Consider the following 15,836-nt stretch of genomic DNA (forward strand, 5'->3'; position numbering starts at 1 on the left):
ATGAACAACTCTCATTGTACAAGTTTTGTACAATGTAATTTGCTAGGCCTTTAATAATTATTTTACCGATTCCATTTTTTCTCAAAGCAGAATCTAATTAGCCCAAAAGGATTTACCTCAGTTTGCCTATGAGCTTCGAAAAAAATCAGCATTTAGTGCGATGTGTAAAATTAACAAAACAAAACCCATGAGAGAGATTAGGTTCGCTGTCTCTGCACACTTGCACAAAACACCTGAAGCTGACAGCAGATTATTAGTCAATTAGTCAATTCAAAAACTTCCAGCATAACATTATCTGTTGCTCCAGCACCAACACACAGATATAGGTTGATATACAGGATTTATTATCCGGTTTTATGGCCTTTATATTCATTTTTGGCTGGGAAAAAAATATCTGTCTGATTGCATTAAGTCCTTATTCAATCTTGATAGTTTGTTTACAATTGAAGTAACTGCCAGTTTAAGTGCATTATGAGTGAGGAGGTTATTGCTTTATTAATCAAGTTTAGTTTTCTCTGTGGCCCGGGACACACCTGTTCTGGTTAGAGATACACTGAAACATCTATTCATTATGGTTGAGCAGGAACATGTTGTTTGTTTAGTTACTGTACCTGATATGATCGGAGAGAAAACCCGATCTACTTTCTCTGAGAGAGAGAGAGAGAGAGAGAGAGAGAGAGAGAGAGAGAGAGAGAGAGAGAGAGAGAGAGAGAGAGAGAGAGAGAGAGAGAGAGACATCCTTGACCTTGGGGAAAGTACATCGAGACCTCATCAGAACTAATTGAATGCCTTTGGGATATTTGTTGTTGTCAAAGTAATTATATTCCTCCAGGAGGCAGCGTTGCACAGTGTTTCCAGAACCTACATGAAACAGAAGCCTATAAGCGGTAAAAATCTCAATAATAATCTATTTTAATGTTTCAATACTTGTTAAGCAGCAAAATTCTGTTAAGGGCTCTACATGACCCATGTAAACCATTTGCCATTGCCACACAGTCACCCCACACGGCTCCCATATACAATCCCTCCTTAGTAGGCCTAACGAAAATGTTATGTTTCCTGATTTCAGAAAAAGACATTGTTACTAGAAAAAAAAAATACATTCTTAATATCAAGAATTCACATTTTAAATAAGAAAAACTTAATTATTGATATCAAAAAAGCATCCTTTGAATGAATAAAAGCTAAAATGGCTTGCAAACATGTCACTGTGTTTAAATGATAAAACAGTACTTGATAGTTGATGGTTATTATTTACTGAGGGATCCATATTGACGAGTATGTCCAACCAATCAACATTTTAAATACAATAGCCTATATAATCATTGTCTTGATTTAAAAGTATGTGCGCCTGTAGCCTACATGGTCCCCACAGATGTTACGCTATTAGGAAAGCGCGCGTTTCATTTCGTGCACGCGCATATGAACGTCCTAAGGTGAACACCATGTTTTTGTTTTCTTTCTGAGGCACTTTTATAACAGCTACAAATGTCCTAATTGAACAAAGGCCTAACCCTGGTTTAAACTAAGCCCTGTCTGTGAAACCGGACCTATATGTAGGCTATTATGATTTTAGTGTGAACAAAACTCACTTGCTAACAGTTACTGTGTAATATCTAGAATCATATCTACAATGCATTACACCAAACACTAATATGAGTATAAAAAAAATTATGCTTTAAACAGTTTTACATCTTAAATGCACATTTTAACATAAGAATGGATCTAAATCATTTGATAAATATATTAAGTTTCATATTTGTTTTAAAAATCTATACACTCCCATTGTAAGAGTCTCAGAAACATTCATTTTTGCTTTTTTAAACATAAGGAAAACACGAGCCTGAATAATTTTTCTGGCAATCAGCATCATGTCATAAATGCTGTCGACTTAGATGAACTCGCATAATTGAACTTACATTACTCCATTAAGCAAACATCTTTTATGCAGTTTAAATAATACTCTTTTTCAACATGAAAATATATTATGACCAAATGTATAATAGAATTATGACAGCAGATTCAATTTTATTTTCAAATTGAGAAAAAAAACTTAAATTAACAGCAAAAACAAACATCTTCTTTATTCACCAAGTAGTTACACACACACTGAAGTCCAACCACTCAATTGTAACTGTTTAAAGACATATATTTACAAAAAATATATACATTTTCCCACCCGTTTATTAATCAGAAACAATAAAGATTGTACTATATGGTTTGACACTTTGAGAGAAGCATTACAGTGTTTCCATGTCCCACATGAAGGCTTGATCTCAAGGTTGTGATGTTGTTTTAAAGTCATTCCTCAGACTCCATGGCCATCTGTTTCAGCATCTTCTGCTCTTTCCGGTTCCTCATGCGCTGTTTGAAATCCTCCAGTTCTTGCCTCTGTTCCAGAATGACAAACAGCACAAGTAAAAGACAGCATACATGTATGTGGTTTTGCATCTCTCTTCTCAATATTAACTATCCGGCAATGTTTGGATTTAAAGAGGCTAATGTTTAAGAGTATATGATTGTAATAGTTGGAAGGAGCATGAAGAATCATTTTCACACATGAATTTGGCACCCTTGAGTCTAGACTTAAATTCACTGAACATCTTTGGCATGTGCTGGAGACTTTACAGAGTGCTGGACTCTTGCATTGACAATACAAGATCTTGACCAAAAATTGATGCACCTCTTGATAGAATTAAATGTTGCGATGTGTCTTCCTGGGTGTTTAAGATATGAAAAGCTACACACTTCATCAATTAGGGTTAGAAGAACTGATACCAACCAAACATATAACATGTTAGTAAACATAATAATCACTGCAATAATGATCCAGACTCTTAAGCATTTGCCTATATATATACAGTATATATATATATATATATATATATATATATATATATATATATAAAATATCTCTGTTGTGTTCATTCAATTAAAGAGGAAATACTTACACGCATTTTCTCATCAGGTGGGAAAATCTCCCTCTGAAAAATGGTAAATTATATATTGTGATCACACAATTGAATACAGGAAATGCTAAATATCACACATAAGAGAAACTCCCAACTGAAACCAGAAAATGATTTTAAAACAGAGAGATCCCCTAACAATGTAAGTAAAGTATTAAATGAATAATACTATAATAATAATAAGATATTAGGGCAATTATAAACCTTTCGCTTCACGATGTATTCCTCAAAATACTCGGCTTGGTTTGATATCCAAAACATCGCCACTGGAAACGACAGATACACCATCATCTGTGTAAATAAACAAATAAACACTACATATATACATTCACTTTGTACCGGTTATTCACATAACTTATAGGCAGGCACTGAGGAGCAATATCGGGACGTTTAAAGCGTCTGCACGTTCTTTTAATGAATTATTTATCTCCCCAGAGGTGGTTTAGTTTATGTATCTATGTTTATATAGACAGTCCGGGGTGCTTAAAAATCTAAAAGTAATCAAACTCACCCTAAAAACCTCTATTTTAACCCCCATGTCCTACAGCTTGACAGTTACGCATGTAAGCACTTCCTGTTTCTAAAATGTCAAAATAAAAGTCCGCTCTAAACACGCGCAGTCACAGCTCCAGTTTCATTCTTACGTAAGCCAGCGGCAGGCTTATGAAACAGCGTGCAATCGTTGACTGGATGAATGCTGGCACATCAACATGATGATGTAAGCATGCAGTAACTTTACATCAGTACACGACACCAAACTGTAAGACCTCTGTTTAACCGCATCTAATGATATTTGAAGAACATTAAATGGTTAGTTCATCTAAAATGATGTCATTATTTACTCACCCTCGTGTTATTTCAAAGCTGTATGACTTTATATTGTGGACATGGCCTGAGGGGATATTAGGGAGAATGACACGAGTTTTTATGGAAGCTTGTTTCCGCCACTGAATTAAAATAAATAAATAAAAAATTGCGACTTTTTATCTCACAATTGCGAGATATAAAGTCGAAATTGTTTGTAAAGTCAGAATTTTGAGATATAAAGTCGCAATTGCGAGATATAAAGTCGAAATTGTTTGTAAAGTCAGAATTTTGAGATATAAAGTCGCAATTGTCAGAAATAAAGTCGCAATTGTGAGAAAAAAAGACATAATTGACTTTTTATCTCACAATTCTTTTCCTCACAATTGCGACTTTACATCATGCATTTCTGACCTTATAACATGCAATTGCGACTTTATATATATCAATTCTGACTTTATATCGCAATTGCGATTTTATATCACGCAATTCTGACTTTATAACACGCATTCTGACTTTATAACATGCAATTGCGACTTTATATCACGTAATTCTGACTTTATATCTCACAATTGCGACTTTATATCATGCAATTCTGACTTTATATATCATAAATATGAGAAATAAAGTCAGAATTGCGAGATGTAAACTTGCAATTGTGAGAAAAAAAAGTCAGAATTGTGAGATAAAAAGTTGCAATTACCTTTTTATTTTTCATTCTGTGGCGGAAACAAGCTTCCATAAGTTTCAGATATCATCTACTTTAATTTAATAGATTATTTATTTGCAACGCAATGTGTTTTCATGTTGTAAAGACACCAGTGAGTTAATAACAATACATTTTTGGGGGGTGGTGATCTCACAGAAACTGCCAAGAAATGTCCAGCTCATATTTCACCCCAAATCAAAGTATATTAAATGTGCTGAATTGAAATCTTAAAGGGATAGTTCGCTCAAAAATGAAAATGTTGTAATCATTTAGTACCAAACATGTACGAGTTTATTTCTTCTGCTGAACACAGAAGGAGATATTTTGAAGTCTGTTGAGTGATTCTATAATTGGAGATAGATTTTGCATTTCAAAAATATAAAACTGTTCACTAAAAGAAATGCTTTCCAGTATCTTATTGAAAACATTACATTTTTATAATTCAGTTCTTTCCAAGTCAACACAAGTTACTTTCTATTTTTTTTAATGAGATTTCTTCATTGAATTGTTTGTCTACATTGTTACTCTTGCAAACAGAGTTTTAAAATAACAGAATTGACCATTTTAATCTTTTTAGTTAAAAACTCCACTTGCTAACATAAATGACGAGCACACGGCACTAATGAAATCCTGATTAAAATGCTTTTAAACAATCCACTGTGTGAACAGTGATAAATTCCACTTGATCAGTGTTTTAACAGTGTTTAAAAATTTAACAGTTGGTTTAATAACTGTTTAGTTTAAAATACATTAAATACATACCTTTCAGTGCTTCAGATCTTATTAGTGAGGGAAAGGGATGCAACTTCCTGTATCTTACATAATTAAGGGAGATAATTACACCAATTTAAAGGCAAAATATGATACAGTAACAGAATTGTTAAAGCTTTATGGACACTATGTAAAACAATATATTTATGTTAAGTTATTTTAAACAATTGAATGTTCTAGAATTGGGAAAATTATATTACATTTATAAATAGAATAAATTAAATATTACCCCATATAAAGTTAATATTAAAGTCAAATATAATCATTTGATGACACAATGATAAATTATGGACACAACACACTAATTAGACTAACAAGAAATCATGATTTTCACCTATATACACAACAAAACATATGGTATGGCCTATAAGACCATAATCCATGATCTCAAATTATTAAAATTTATATTTTTAAATAACCATTTGAAAATAGTAGGGGGGGAAAATAAAGACACCAAATGTCCCTGCAATTACCTACCCCTTTAATGTCCCTTTTTACCCCTCACACAAACTTTCTCTCGATTATAGTGTGAAATATGACCCAACATTTTCTTGAGCTTTAATAAGATGCTGAGCAGTGATAATAAGGCACATATGAGGTTTCATTGCACCATTTTCATCGAGTCGTCATCTCAACTCAAGCTGAAGAGTGAAAACTGACAACTAAGGCTGTCAAACAATCGCTTCCAAAATAAAAGTTTGTGTTTACTTAATGTGTACGGTGTATAATTATCTTCTGTGTATATATATATACACACACATGTATATTTAAGAAAAAATATAAATTATATATAAAATATTTATATTTATGTATAATATAAATTATATATAAATCTATATACAGTATATACATGAAAATATTTCTTAAATATATACAAGCATATGTGTGTTTTTATATAAAATAATTATACACAGTGTACCCACATATATTACATAAACACAAACTTTTATTTTGGATGCGATTAATCGTTTGACAGCCCTAGAAGCAACACAATGGAAAACATTGCATATGCATGTGTAGAAATGAACGGTGATGAATTAGAAAAAAAGGAGTCCGACTCATTTTGGTTTCATTTTAATTTTCTATAAAAGAGATGAGTTTATTTCATGATCATAACAGATTGAACCATTGACCTCGATAGCCCACGCACATACCAAACAGTAATCGAGGAAAATGTTATACAAACCCAAAAAAAAAAAAGGAAAAAAAAAAAAAAAAAAAGAAAATAACAAAATACCTGAATAAAGCAAACTCTCTGCTGAGCTGCAGGTCAGCACATTCTCCGGAGAATCCGAAACTATGGCACATAACGTCCAACTGTTACCATGGAAAAGAAAATACATTTAAAGGCTTGAAGGAATGAAGTGTTGCTCTTCTTTTAACTTGTACAGACCAAATTAACCAAAGAAAAAGAAAAAATAATAGATATTTATATAAGTGGACTTCATGAGGAAGAAAAAGAAAAAGTTTGCAAAGCAATATCGTTTAAATGAAGTGTTGCGATTTAAACCTCCGGGTAAGAACACCCTCTCCAGCCACATGACACACTTCCATACATCCACGCACACACACACACACACACACACACAATGGGGCATGTCCTCTTAGCAGTTTGAGAAAATGAAAACTAGTTGTTCGGTGTGTGTATACTTAAGAAGTCCAGCTAAAACTAGATTTAAACCTGAATATTGTAAATGGGTAAAATATAAAATGTTTACGTTCCTTTTTTGTCTTTTAAACACAAGCTCTCGCACCTAAATCCCCAATTTTCCAACCGTGCCCCCTCCCCCGCCCTCCCAGAACGTAATATATGCCAACTAGAATCGCAATACAATACAGGCACTGGAGAAAACACTATAAGAGAAAACTCAGAGGACCCGCCAAGGTCTCGAATTGTGCCCCCCCGCCCCCCTCGCCGAGTCAAAGAACAGAATTAGAACACATATCCACTATAATCGAACAAGAACAATGATAAATCAGAACGGTTTTTGATTTTTTTTTTCTTTTCTTTCAAACTCTTCGCAGTTATATCTAGCACAGCACACGGAGTCGTCTCTGCGCGGCTGTGATAAAACGATCTGTGAACAGAAAAGAGGAGTCATGCAGTAACCAGCTGAGAGCTCCGTCGCCTTGGCCTGGTGTTCGCATGACGCTCTGACGAGTCGCCCGTTTTCCTTCTGTATGTATAATACACTTAAAATAGTATTCTTTAAATTATACTCAAACTAAACCATACTCGCGCGGGTCAACGACGCCCCGACCCATCAGGCTAACATGAAAACCATGATTCTGTCCTCAATTAACACTTGTCAGAATAATGCATATATTAGGGTTTATTTTCTACAAGGCTACCTAAAACTTTTAAATGACGAGTGGGGAGAACAAGAAAATATATTTATATATTTAGAAAGACATGTTAAGTGAAGCGTTTCGGGTCTCGGCTATCAGCGTAAAAGGATATGGGTGTTTGGCATAGACATCAGAGGGTAAAGGTGTTGGTAAGAGAGTTAAAAATATTTAAAAAAAAAAAAGAAAAACGACAACGAAAAGAAGAAGAAAAAACAAAAATACAACCAACCAACCAAAAACAGTAATTAAGAAAATACCTTTTTACAGTAGATCCTACATAATGAAAAATCTGCACATGATAACAGTGTGAAACACACCATGTTTAGTCATTTGTCACAGCCCCTGGTGAATATTGTTTGTGTTGTCAGAGGTGTAAGGCGAGCTGTACCTCCTCTCTCTCTCTCTCATCTAAGTGCCCCCGATCCCATCCTGCCATTTGCCTGCGTGTTTTCGCGAAAAAGGGGAGGGGATATAGCGAAAACGAAACGATGGGAAGGAAACCAAATCAAACAGGAAACAAAGACGTTTTCTATTCCCCCCGCAGACATCTGGCAGTCGATGGATGCCGTAACTAGAGAATCAGTACGTGTTATTGTTATTCCTCCGGCGATCGCATTGTCCATTGCTCCCATATTCTGAATTAAAGAGTCACACACAAGTCCTCTCTTTCCCGCCATGGTCACAATGGCAAATCCAGGAGGAACGCCGTCCCAGTGTGAGGGTCCCTCTTTCTGCTAAGGCAAGAGGAGAGCTACAGCCTCCCTCTCTCTCAGGGCCTCAGCTTATCCATCGCTAGTTCAGCCTCTTCAGTGTTTCTTGTGGTCAGATGGGGTCTTTTTCCCTTACTGCGCTTTTCAGTTCGTTCTAGAGGAATCCGTGAGCTTCTGTTTTCGCAGTCTATCTCTTCCTCTCGCACTTCAGAACAAGTTCTCCTCAAAGATAGCCATCAAATCGCTTTGGAAATTCATGTCAATAGTAGCTGCCATCTGTAGAGGTGGAGAAAAAAAGAAAACCCTAAATTAAACAACATTGGCACATGTAGTAGGGGTGCACGATATATCGAATCAATATCGTTATCACCATATCGAAAGTATCGCGATATTTATGCAATATTTTGTTTATGATGCGTCTGGTCCGACATGCACCGTTGCATTTCCCCCCCGACTCATTTCCTGATTCTCCTTCTCCATAAACAATATTAAATCAAGAGAGGTTTAACTTTTCATGCTACAGATTTCCCACAGTGGTCAGAAAGAACAGGGGAGACACTTTGTTTTTCTCAATATAAAGTCGCTACTCGCAGTGTTGTAGTCGAGACCACCTCACTCGAGTCCGAGTCGACACCGAGACCAGAGAGAGTCGAGTCCGAGTCAAGACCGAGACCAGAGACGGTCGAGTCCGAGTCAAGACCGAGTCCATAGAGAGTCGAGTCCGAGTCGAGTCCGAGACCAGAGACGGTCGAGTCCGAGTCGAGAACGAGTCCATAGAGAGTCGAGTCCGAGTCGAGTCCGAGACCAGAGACGGTCGAGTCCGAGTCAAGACCGAGTCCATAGAGAGTCGAGTCCGAGTCGAGTCCGAGACCAGAGACGGTCGAGTCCGAGTCGAGAACGAGTCCATAGAGAGTCGAGTCCGAGTCGAGTCCGAGACCAGAGACGGTCGAGTCCGAGTCGAGAACGAGTCCATAGAGAGTCGAGTCCGAGTCGAGTCCAAGACCAGAGACGGTCGAGTCCGAGTCGAGAACGAGTCCATAGAGAGTCGAGTCCGAGTCGAGTCCGAGACCAGAGACGGTCGAGTCCGAGTCAAGACCGAGTCCATAGAGAGTCGAGTCCGAGTCGAGTCCGAGACCAGAGACGGTCGAGTCCGAGTCAAGACCGAGTCCATAGAGAGTCGAGTCCGAGTCGAGAACGAGTCCATAGAGAGTCGAGTCCGAGTCGAGTCCGAGACCAGAGACGGTCGAGTCCGAGTCGAGAACGAGTCCATAGAGAGTCGAGTCCGAGTCGAGAACGAGTCCATAGAGAGTCGAGTCCGAGTCGAGTCCGAGACCAGAGACGGTCGAGTCCGAGTCAAGACCGAGTCCATAGAGAGTCGAGTCCGAGACCAGAGACGGTCGAGTCCGAGTCGAGAACGAGTCCATAGAGAGTCGAGTCCGAGTCGAGTCCGAGACCAGAGACGGTCGAGTCCGAGTCAAGAACGAGTCCATAGAGAGTCGAGTCCGAGTCGAGTCCGAGACCAGAGACGGTCGAGTCCGAGTCAAGACCGAGTCCATAGAGAGTCGAGTCCGAGACCAGAGACGGTCGAGTCCGAGTCGAGAACGAGTCCATAGAGAGTCGAGTCCGAGTCGAGAACGAGTCCATAGAGAGTCGAGTCCGAGTCGAGTCCGAGACCAGAGACGGTCGAGTCCGAGTCAAGAACGAGTCCATAGAGAGTTGAGTCCGAGTCGAGTCCGAGACCAGAGACGGTCGAGTCCGAGTCAAGACCGAGTCCATAGAGAGTCGAGTCCGAGTCGAGTCCGAGACCATTTTCATTTCCGCTCGATTTTCATTTTCCTTCAGCATACGTCTGGGTTTGTGGTGTATTCTTTGGCTTTCAATCAGTGAGCAGAGGGAGTCAGGGTTCCAGACTGAGACCATTTTTTGAGAATGTGCGAGTTAAAATTTTATGTGGTCGCATATGTGCGAGTGGACGCTTGCGTAACACAGCTCCAAAGGGCTTTAAACCACACCAGACGATGAGTAAGGGTCTTATCTAGGACCCTTCGAGTCATGACTCGAAAAAAGATTTGATGAACGAGTTCGAACAGGAGAGTCACGAACGCGCATCACAGAACAGAGCAAGGCGAGCATTTGAGCTTATAAAACGTAAACTTTTATTTATTTTTTAAATGGACGATCGTTTCACTTGATAAGACCCTTATTCATCGTCTGGAGTCGTTTTAAAGCCCTTTGAACAGTTTGCACTGAAACTCTCATTTGGACCTTGAACTGTTTGATTCCCAATGAAGTTCATTATATGGAGAAAAATCCTGGAACGTTTTCATCAAAAACCTTAATTTCTTTTCGACTGAAGAAAGAAAGACATGGACATCTTGGATGACATGGGGGAGAGTAAATTATCAGCAATTTTTTTTAAAAAGTGAACTACTCCTTTAAGTGTCTTGCTCAGGGACACATTGGTGTCTCACAGTGGATTCAAACCCGGGTCTCTCACACGAGAGGCATGCGTCTTATCCACTACGCCATCATCATCCCACCCCTTTCTTGAACAAGAACCACCCAAAAACTCAAAACATGCAGAGATGGAGTTTGAGAACCACAAGGCACATACAAACTTTTTGCAGCACATGCAGAGATTGAGTTAGCGTAGAGCAGCGCTTACTGTGAACAGAGCTGAGGGACTTAACACGTAATCTGCCCGCATGTAAATAAAGTGTCGCGCTTCAGTGGAAAAAAAAAAAAAAACAGTGCATATATCTATTTGACTGAATCGCAGGCTTTGTGATTTCACAATAGCACAATGCTATATTATGATTTTAAATATATCGTGTAGCCTTAGAAAACAGTGCAATAATGCGGTTCATGGATTCTCATCTGTGGAACGCGCTACTTGCGGTATTTTGCCGGTTAAGGCCAATTTATACTTCTGTGTCAAGGGTACGCCGTAGTGTACGGCGTAGGCGACGCCGTTGTGAGCATTTATAATTCTGCGTTCAGGTCTTGGTTGCTCTGCAGTACTGCTCCGAAACGCTAGTTGGCGGCGGAGGGTTTTAATGTTCCACTGTGTTTAGATTCCTCAAGTTGCGGCTAGGTTACTACAAGCCTGAAAGAGAGCGGATCATGTTGGTGTTGGAGCTTATTGAGGTGGAAAACCAGTTAATTTGAGTGAAATTATTAAAACTGAAAGGCAGAAATGAGAGAAGACGTCGGAGGAGATGGTACGTGCGGAAATGCGATGCTACCAAGCCGACCAATCACCGATCTTGCGGTCCGCGTCGTCGCGACGTGTAGTTACATTTTTGAAGAGGTGTGCGTCAGGCTACGGCAAAGGGTACGCGGTATGGGACGCGTCTGTGCGTATGCTACGCCGTACCTACTGCGCGCACCCTACGCAGAAGTATAAATTGGCCTTTACTCGACACTTTAAAAAAAAATTATTTAAAATCAGGTCCTCGACTTTAATCGAGGAATCGTGACCGCCCTAGCTGCAGCTGTAACTCACCGCCTCTCTCCTCCTCCTCTCCTGCTCCCGGCGACGTGCGAGCTCCCTCTGCTGGTCAAGTGCACTCTGGGAGGCGGCGGGCGAGTGGGGCGGAGCTTGGGAAGGTTGCGGGGCCGAGGGCGGCTGGGCCGGGTTCTGGGCTTGAGGCTGAGTTTGAGTTTGGTGCTGCTGCGGCGGCGGTGCCTGAACCTGCTGCTGCTCCGACCGCCTGCGGGACTCCTCCTGGGGCCTTCGAGACGTCTCGACTGAGTCCTCCTCATCACGTCCCCTTCAGAGAGCAAGACCAAGAAAAGGTCTTGAAACTGCTAAAAGTGACCTTTGACCAAATTAGACAAGTTCAGCTCTCTTACCGAAGTTTCTCTTGTTCTCTGCGCTGACGGTCTTTCTCGGCTTGCTCGGCCTGTGCTTTCAGGGCCTTCTCTCGCTCTTCCTTCTCCCGGGCCACACGTCGAAACTGCTCGAAGCTGTCGCTGGAGGACCTCAGAGCAGACGAGGGAGTGGACGTGGACTTCTGCGCCAGGCTCGCCCAGGAACCCATGTTCTTTAGTTTCACATCCTGGGCACAAAACGGGGCGAGAAACGAGGTGTGAAAACAACAACATAACATTCAAGAAATGTTACAGTTGCATTCATGGAAAAAAGTCAAACAAAGTTGTCCCTTCCACCCACCTGTACCTTTTTAGGTGCCACGGGTGTCTTAGGCTCCTGTCTGAATTTCTCTTTGTCCTGCATGGAAGGAGGTGGACCGCTCTGCTCAGAGGAGCGGATGACAGGACGGGAACTTTCATGTGATTTCATATCTGCTCCTAAAACGGGTTCATAAACAGTCAGTTATGTTCCTTTTATTTGACTGGCAGAGTGGAACAAAGATTAATATTTAGTATAACCGGATGTTTCGCTGTTTGAGGAACGTGGGCAGTGCGTAGTGGAAGCGAAGATGTGTGATTTTGCATGGGGTTCGGAGCGTTTTTTAAAAAAATTTTTTTTTTACAAATTTTAACTCATTTGCATACTCTGTTCTAGACCAGCTTTCTATTTGTGCAATACTTCTAAACAACTTTAGTAAATGTAAAAAACCCTACATATTAAAGGAGTTCACTTTTGAAAAACTTTTGCTGATAATTTACTCACCCCCATGTCATCCAAGATGTCCATGTCTTTCTTTCTTCAGTCGAAAAGAAATTAAGGTTTTTGATGAAAACATTCCAGGATTTTTCTCCATATAATGGATTTCAATGGGAACCAAACGGTTCAAGGTTCAAAAGAAACTTCCAGAAAGTTCCAAAAGTGAACTCGCCTTGCTCTGTTCTGTAACGCACTCCTGTTCGAACTCGTTCATCAAAATGAACAAATCTTTTTCCGAGTCATTTGGTTGAAGAACCAAATGAAGAAGAAACGAACGAATTGATTCGGAAAAAGATTTGTTCATTTTGTTGAACAAGTTCGGACAGGAGAGTCACAAACGTGCTCCACAGAACAGAGCAAGGCGAGCGTTTGAGCTTATAAAACTTAAACTTTGTTATTTATTTATTAAACGAGCAATCGTTTCGCTTGATAAGACCCTTATTCATCGTCTGGAATCGTTTAAAGCCCTTTGAACAGTTTGCAGTTTGTACTGAAAGTGTCTTTTGGACCTTGAACCGTTTGGTTCCCATTGAAGTCCATTATATGGAGAAAAATCCTGGAATGTTTATCAAAAACCTTAATTTCTTTTCGACCGAAGAAAGAATGACATGGACATCTTGGATGACGTGGGGGTGAGTAAATCATCAGCAAAAGTGTTTTTAAAAGTGAACTACTCCTTTAATTGTTTATAAGATAAAAGCACAAAGTGAGCTTAAATTAAACATACAATTGCATGCTTTGAAACTCACTCTGTTGGCCGTGACTTTGCATTGTGGGTTTGCTCTCAGGGTGTTTGTGAGGCTCTGGTCTCAAGGCTGGACTGAAGGGCTCACCACGCATCACAGGTGACGGGGGCAGCTTCTCCTCTTTAATGCCAGCCAAAGCTGAAGGACCTCGCTGCGGTTCCTGTAGCAAACCAAAGCTTTAGTTACACCACGTCTAGAAAACCACAAACTATTCAACAGGCATTAATCCATGTGGACATTGGAAAGAATCTGTGTCAATGCAAGAACATGGAAATGGTACTGACCTTTTTGGCCTGAGGAGGGGACTGGTGGACTAAAGCATACTGGGGGATTTGAGGGGAATGCATCACGAGCGGAGAGGTGTTATCTCGCATGTGTGCTGTTAAAATACAGACACAATTAAAACACTTGCAATGGTGTCCAATACAAATAACAAACGACCTGCTTGGACTTTGGAGATGTGTCCGGGAAGCTTTTATATATAGTGTTTATACTATGCAGCTTTTTTAAATTCGTAAGTTTAGGCAAATTCAACTTTTTTAAAAAAAAACACACAAACTGTGATAATCATCAGTTTAATAGACAATAATAAACAAATACAGTACTGTTCCGAATATAAGACGACCCCTCCTTTTTCAAGATGCACCTTTTGGAAAAAGACTTTGATAAAGAAAAAAAAAAAAATCATACTGCATTTTTAAAATTTTGTATTGAAAGTATGGCAAGAACTGGTAAAACATACCAACAATCTCATTTAAAATAACCTGTAGCCCATCTCAATAACATAACAATTAGGCTATCCATCTCATAGCGAAAAACGTTTTTCATTCACAGTAGAAGAGAGATCGCATTGTAGTTTTAAAATCTGGGTCCCGTCTTAAGTTTTAAAATCACGTACGGGGTAAGTTTAGTCCCGTCAGCGCGGCACATAAACATGACAGTCACGCGGCTCTAAGGCCGAGTGTCCTCCAAAGCGTTTTTCAATTGTTTTCAATGGGAGCGCCACGTTTTTTTAAACGCCATGAGCGTGACGAGGCACTGAGCATTTTTTTCACGCAGAAGCGCTGAGTGCCCTGCCTTTTTACTGGTCGCCGGGAGTAGAAAAATGTTCAATTTGGATAAAACGCAGCGCTCATCACTGTCACTTCTTACCCAGCCGTCCAATCACAGTGGAGGAGGGGCGGGACTAAACCACACCGACCAACTGTCACAACATTCTTTCTGTAAAACGACATCAAGCAGCAGAGCTAACCGAACAATGTGGATGAAAAATAATTTTAGTATGAAACAAATTATCTGCGAAATCAGTTTCATTATCATACGGATCTGTATCATAGCAACGAAACGTCTCAATAGAAAAAACACTGCGCTACCAAAACGCTCTCAAGCGCCCAAAGCACGGCGTCTTCAGCAGAGTGTCTGGTGTTTTCAGCTGGCTACAAACGCTTTGGTGGACACACAAAGCTATTTTTTAAGGTTGTCTTTTTGCGCTCGTGATCTTCTAACATTCCAATCTGACATCGTATTTCTCGGCACACGTTTTTTGCCACCACCTATTCTGCCCTACAAAGCAAAAAGGAAGTAACTGCAGTTTTGGTCAAACGTTAATTATTACCATTTTTATGACATTCAAGGCATCCTTTGTTATGTGACAAAACATCTTATCTTAAATGCGTGTCGTTTTGGAGAAAAATGGTAGTCGTTTGTACAGTAACTGCAAAAAGCCCTTTTTCCTCAGTTCTGCACTCTGCGTAGTTACTGTCTTTTAGCTTTGCAGGGCAGTATTGTTGCGGGTGTATTATCGACATGTAAAAGTCTAGACCCTGAATATAAGACGAACCTGGTTTTTCAAATGTATTTCTAAGAGAAAATAAAAACAGTCTTACATTCTGAACAATGTGGTAAATAGTTGCTAGAAGAGTTACACCATTCAAAACCAAAACAGCATTGATAGCTTAATATTTTAAAGGGTTAGTTCACCCAAAAATGAAAATTAAGTCATTAATTACTCACCCCCATGCTGTTCCAACCCCGTAAGACCTTCGTTCATCTTCAGAACACAAATAAAGATATTTTTGATTGAATCTGAGAGCTGGATCAGTCCTATAGACTGCCTAAGGGACTGGCTCTTGACGGCCCATAAAGTCA

The 15,836-nt window shown here is 39.6% G+C and overlaps 2 protein-coding genes across 4 annotated transcripts in view; both read right to left on the minus strand.

Moving 5' to 3' along the window:
• Positions 1 to 2,299: 2,299 nt before the first annotated feature.
• pet100 (PET100 cytochrome c oxidase chaperone) lies at positions 2,300 to 3,639 on the minus strand. Its single transcript, XM_089128785.1, has 4 exons — positions 3,481 to 3,639; positions 3,174 to 3,260; positions 2,952 to 2,984; positions 2,300 to 2,391 (listed from the first exon to the last, which is right to left on the minus strand). The coding sequence occupies exons 1-4, from the start codon at positions 3,505 to 3,507 to the stop codon at positions 2,302 to 2,304; spliced, it is 237 nt and encodes a 78-aa protein (XP_088984911.1). The 5' UTR covers positions 3,508 to 3,639; the 3' UTR covers positions 2,300 to 2,301.
• Positions 3,640 to 8,452: 4,813 nt separating this feature from the next.
• Positions 8,453 to 15,836, minus strand: part of brd4 (bromodomain containing 4) — a 76,086-nt gene continuing 68,702 nt past the window's right edge. For 2 of the 3 annotated variants that reach the window (XM_039685692.2, XM_039685689.2), the window contains 6 exons: positions 13,973 to 14,067; positions 13,692 to 13,848; positions 12,487 to 12,623; positions 12,168 to 12,373; positions 11,818 to 12,085; positions 8,453 to 8,588 (listed from right to left, as the gene is read on the minus strand). In XM_039685692.2, coding sequence (XP_039541626.2) covers positions 8,520 to 8,588; positions 11,818 to 12,085; positions 12,168 to 12,373; positions 12,487 to 12,623; positions 13,692 to 13,848; positions 13,973 to 14,067 — 932 coding nt within the window. In that variant the 3' untranslated portion in view covers positions 8,453 to 8,519. The remainder of the gene's footprint in view (positions 8,589 to 11,817; positions 12,086 to 12,167; positions 12,374 to 12,486; positions 12,624 to 13,691; positions 13,849 to 13,972; positions 14,068 to 15,836) is intronic. The other variant, XM_039685691.2, reaches the window with a different exon arrangement.

The sequence above is a fragment of the Pimephales promelas genome, chromosome 3 (assembly GCF_988280905.1).
Source record: "Pimephales promelas chromosome 3, fPimPro1.hap1.1, whole genome shotgun sequence".
Lineage (NCBI taxonomy): Eukaryota > Metazoa > Chordata > Actinopteri > Cypriniformes > Leuciscidae > Pimephales > Pimephales promelas.

What these genes read in the sequence shown, in the direction of transcription:
- pet100 (XM_089128785.1), bottom strand. Translation starts at nt 3,507, where the DNA reads ATGGGGGTTAAAATAGAGGTTTTTAGG. An exon ending in AATACATCGTGAAGCGAAAG is followed by an intron (nt 2,985 to 3,173) that starts GTTTATAATTGC and finishes ACCATTTTTCAG; the next exon opens with AGGGAGATTTTCCCACCTGA. An exon ending in CACCTGATGAGAAAATGCGT is followed by an intron (nt 2,392 to 2,951) that starts GTAAGTATTTCC and finishes ATTCTGGAACAG; the next exon opens with AGGCAAGAACTGGAGGATTT.